This window comes from Nannospalax galili, unplaced genomic scaffold (genome assembly GCF_000622305.1).
Source record: "Nannospalax galili isolate Female #2095 unplaced genomic scaffold, S.galili_v1.0 scaffold1513, whole genome shotgun sequence".
Classification (NCBI taxonomy): Eukaryota; Metazoa; Chordata; class Mammalia; order Rodentia; family Spalacidae; genus Nannospalax; species Nannospalax galili.
In genome coordinates, this window is record NW_008333402.1 from 327,454 (window position 1) to 331,733 (window position 4,280).

Below are 4,280 nucleotides of genomic sequence, written 5' to 3' on the forward strand. Positions count from 1 at the left end.
GTCTAGAGAGCTAATCTATTCTGACAAACAAGTCAAATCCTTTTGGTGTCCTCTGTAATGGACACTACAACCCTGGAGGGTTTGGGGACAGCAGGATGAAAGAATCTGTGGTGCACAGTTGATGGGCTTGTTCTTGGAGTTCAATAATCCTTTTCTTCTAAGTGTGGGCATGTAACACCAGGAAGGTGTACATTTAGTTGGCATATGAATTTACCTTTTTTTCTGTCAATTCTAGTGCTCAGGTCAGGCTATAATCTCAGTCAGTTGGGGAGAGATCCCCTGTGGGAGAAATTTCACTTTGATAGTGCTCTTAAGATAAGACAACATAACCCATTCTGCATTTCCCTTCTAATACAAAAGAAATTCCATCTATAAAACAAATGCAGTCAGTTCTATAGTTTGATGAAGACTGGGCTATGGGAACTCAGTAAATGAAAGAACCCATAAACAGTATCAAAGACAGTGTGATTTGTTCTCCAGCAGCAGTACAAAGATGGCTGAGTTTGGAAAAAATGTACATCTTTGAAGGGTAATTTTGGGATTTTCTATGAAAAGGGACTGATATTGGAGGAGTCCACTTGATCCCCAAAGAGATCCCCAAGATCCTAGGTAGGTGGCAGGAGGTAGAGAAGTAATTTTGAAGGCTCCTTAGCCAGCAGAAGTTGCTGTGAGTCCCTGGAGGTACGGGGCCATCTTAGGTGACTGGGTTCAGTTGTTTAGATAGGTATGCTATAAACTGTGAGGTTACAATGGCTTAGTGACTACTCTGAGCAATCCCACTTTTTAGTACAATTAAAAAAGCTTTTAGCCAGGCGTGGTGGCACACGCCTTTAATCCCAACACTTGGGAAGCAGAGGCAGGTGGATCTTTGTGCGTTCGAGGCCAGCCTGGTCTACATAGTGAGTTCGCAGACAGCTGGGGCTACAAGGAGACCCTATCTAAAAAAAAAAAAAAAAAAAAAAAAACCCTTTTCTCTTTGGGAGAGTACCAGGCCAACTGGGGCTACAGAAAGACCCTGTCTCAACTATCTAAAAAAAAAAAAAAAAAAAAAAAAAAGCCTATTCCTCTTGGGAATTACAGTGCTGGGGCCTCCATGAGGGCTTTTTTAAGCCTGTCAAAGATTGTTTCTCAGTTCCCTTAACCTTGAAAGGCATGCAGGACCCTCCTCTAGTTTCACATACAGTGGCTTGGCTATTTTCCCATATGCCAGGATTCATAGTGTCTGGTATCCAGTTAGTCCCAGGAAGGCCTAATGTCTCTCAGGGAGAAGGCAAATAGATTAAGCTACAATAATGACAAGGCCGGACGTCCTGGAGTCAAAATGAAGCCTCAGTAGTTGAACTTTTGTCTGTAAGTTGAGCCTTTTCTCTACAAACTACATATCCTTTTTGAGATACAAACTTTATAAAGTTTATGTAGCCTTTTATTTGGCTGGTTCCTCTGAAGTGGTACAAAGGAGGTCATCCACATATTGGATTGTAGTTCCAGAGCTGAGTGTAAATTCCCCCAAGGTCAAGGCCAGAGTCTGACCCTTAGTATTCTTGAGGGAAGACAGTCCAGTTACGCTGCTGGGCTGGTCCCTCAGGGGTGGTCCACTAAAAGGCAAATTAAAAACTGGGAACTCTGGTCCAAAGGAATGCAGAAGAAGGCATTAAGTTTAGTACACTACCCAAGTCTGAGAGTATCTGTCCCAGCAAGTTAGAAGGAAAAGCCTACGTGGACAGTGCAGTCAGCGGGAGCAGACTCCGTATTCTCAAAATATCTCAGAAAGCAGAAAATAGTCCCAATCATTAGTCTTGATGAGGGAAGGTACACACGTATGGCAAGAATGTATGGCTCTTGCAAAATGAGTGGATAAAATGAAAAGTGGTTGGCAAGGTACCAGATGCTTCAATCTTCTAGTGAAGGAGACACCATTTTACGTCTGCTAAGAATCAGATCCGATGTTATGAAGGTTTTCTGGGTTCTTATGTCCTCACGGAGGAGAATTCAAAAAGATGCAAAGACAGCAATAGTAAGCAGGTTTACTACAAATACACTCGCAAGAGAGACCTTACCGCCTTTCATCTTCACTTGCTGCATTTTGCCATGTTCCCGGTCGAAACAGGTTGGAACCAGAAGTTGTTTTTGCAACTGTTCATGACCTCAAGACCCAGACGGGTTGACGGAGATGACATGTCCCCAGCGAGCTAAGATTAAACAAGACATCCTGTTATTTTTACCGGTTTGTTTCACAATGAAAGCTAGCGCCTGAGTTTCAGAACATATCGGGCAAGCTGGCAAGCCGGAAACGAACAGGAAATAGAACTTGTGCTGTCTTTAGGACCCTTCTCCCACCTCCGCCGCCCACGCCTCTCTTCCAGCTAACAACAGGTCTCTCCGAGATTCATCACTGCTTCCTCCCCGTGCTTCAGAGAAGGCACACAGCCTGCTTTTAACTCCTCCAGCCCCGCCACTACTGAGTACACGCTTATGCAGATTACACACGTCATCTTAAAGCGCGCTGCCCGCCAAGACTTCTGGGAAATGAAGTCCTCGTGAAGGTGGTGCATGGATTGGCAGCTCCGATGGCGAAGACCTGCGCGCGCAAGCGCGCTGCTTTCCCGGCCTGAGGCGGTGCGGCGTTCCCGGGTTTCCAGCACTCTGTGCCGGAGGTGAGGGTTGTGCGTCTGTCTTCGAGGAGCCCAGTGGACGCAACGGCGGAGAGACAGGAACTCTGGGGGCTTGGGGAAGGCCCTGTGGGAGCAGGATGGAGTGACCCGGCCGAGCCAGCCTACAGTGTGTGGCGACCTCCCGCTGCGAAAGGTGCGGCGGAAAGTCGTCCCCGCTGGGTGTGCGTGGGTTCCGTGGGGTGCAGGCGCCGTGTCAGATCCTGTACTTTCAACCTGGAGGCCCGGGGTCTTCCTGTCGTCCTCCGTTCCGTGGGTTCCTTTTTCCCGTAATAAGTGCTTCGTGAACGTGGGCGGAATGGACCCCGAATCCAGGGGCCCGCCCACTCTAGCCCCACCCTCTCCCCAGAACGTGCATCTTGCGTCTTTCAGCTCTTTGCTGCCGGGGATCATTTTTGGAGGAGGCAGGATTTGAGGTGAAGAAAATCCAAAAGGAAATGGCAGGTGGCTGTAGGCAGATTTGAGAAGGTGATTTTGACCGGAGTGCTTGTCAAGGAATGCACTTGTCAAGGAAGTGGGAGACGAAGATGAAGAAACATACGCCGAGACCGGCCAAGGCTTAGAGGGTAAGACCCACCAAGCAGGGTATTGTGTGGGTCTTATCAGAGAACAACACAAATAAAAAGTATATGGGAACAATTTCTTTAGAGGTCACACTCTCTCCATCATAAAGTCGAACAGTTGTGAGTTGAACCATCACAAGTCAGGACCATCTGTAATCTTCATACTCTTAGAAAGCTGTACGATCACAACTTGTTATTCCATTGAAGTCGATTGCAGTTTATCACCAGTGACGGTTTCCCTAGTGGTTTATGATACGTTTTGTATCAAAACGTATCGAGACGGATTTACTGTGTAGCCTACCCTGGCCTTGCAAACCTCTTGCCTCAGCCTTGCAAGTACTGGAGTGTGTCACCTGCTGGGTTCCCCTCCCTCCTGGCAACTTCAACATCAAGCTTCCCTAAAAGCTTAGGGGATATGTTACGGGATAGTCTGTTTTAGTCCATTGGTCTACTTATCTTTGTGGCTATCTTTCTATGAAAATAAATCATTTTAGCATAGAATTAAAAGCTGCCAGACCGACAGAGTTCAAATTCTACCTCCTTGTCTTACAAAGCCTGAATTTCCTAATTGCTTTGAAATAGTAGCTCCCTTATTGATTTATGGAGATGGAATTAAATTGTCTTTGTAAGACGCACTTAGCATAGTGCTTCATAAGGAGCAAGTTTGTTTAATAGTACTCCACTGTGTGGTTAAACAACAAAACATAAATTATTTAATCAAATTTCCTATTTTAGATGCTTAGGATATTGAAAAAATGTAATTCATTATTTAAAGATTAAATGTAATGATATATGCAATGTGCTTGGGAAGTTAGCTGGCACATAGCCCTCAATAAAGCCTATGTGTTAATGATGATTAATTAAAACCTTCAATAAAGCCTATGTGTTAATGATGATTAATTAAAAGCTTTATAGCTATTCTCTCATATTCCTAGGATAAGTTCCTAGAATCCCAGAAGAAAATTGACTGGTCAAAGAGTATCTATGTTTGAAAACCCTTTCTACATGTCCCAGTGATCTCACGATGAACCCCCCCCCCCCCCTGTTT

General features: G+C 45.2%; 1 protein-coding gene across 6 annotated transcripts in view; it reads left to right on the forward strand.

Moving 5' to 3' along the window:
- The first annotated feature begins 2,493 nt into the window (after positions 1-2,493).
- Positions 2,494-4,280, forward strand: part of Znf2 (zinc finger protein 2) — an 11,535-nt gene continuing 9,748 nt past the window's right edge. For 3 of the 6 annotated variants that reach the window (XM_029561148.1, XM_029561150.1, XM_029561149.1), the window contains exon 1: positions 2,494-2,654. In XM_029561148.1, the coding sequence (XP_029417008.1) occupies positions 2,551-2,654 (104 nt within the window). In that variant the 5' untranslated portion in view covers positions 2,494-2,550. Of the gene's footprint in view, positions 2,806-3,041; positions 3,236-4,280 lie in introns of all 6 variants that reach the window. The other 3 variants (XM_008828180.3, XM_008828182.3, XM_008828181.3) reach the window with 3 other exon arrangements.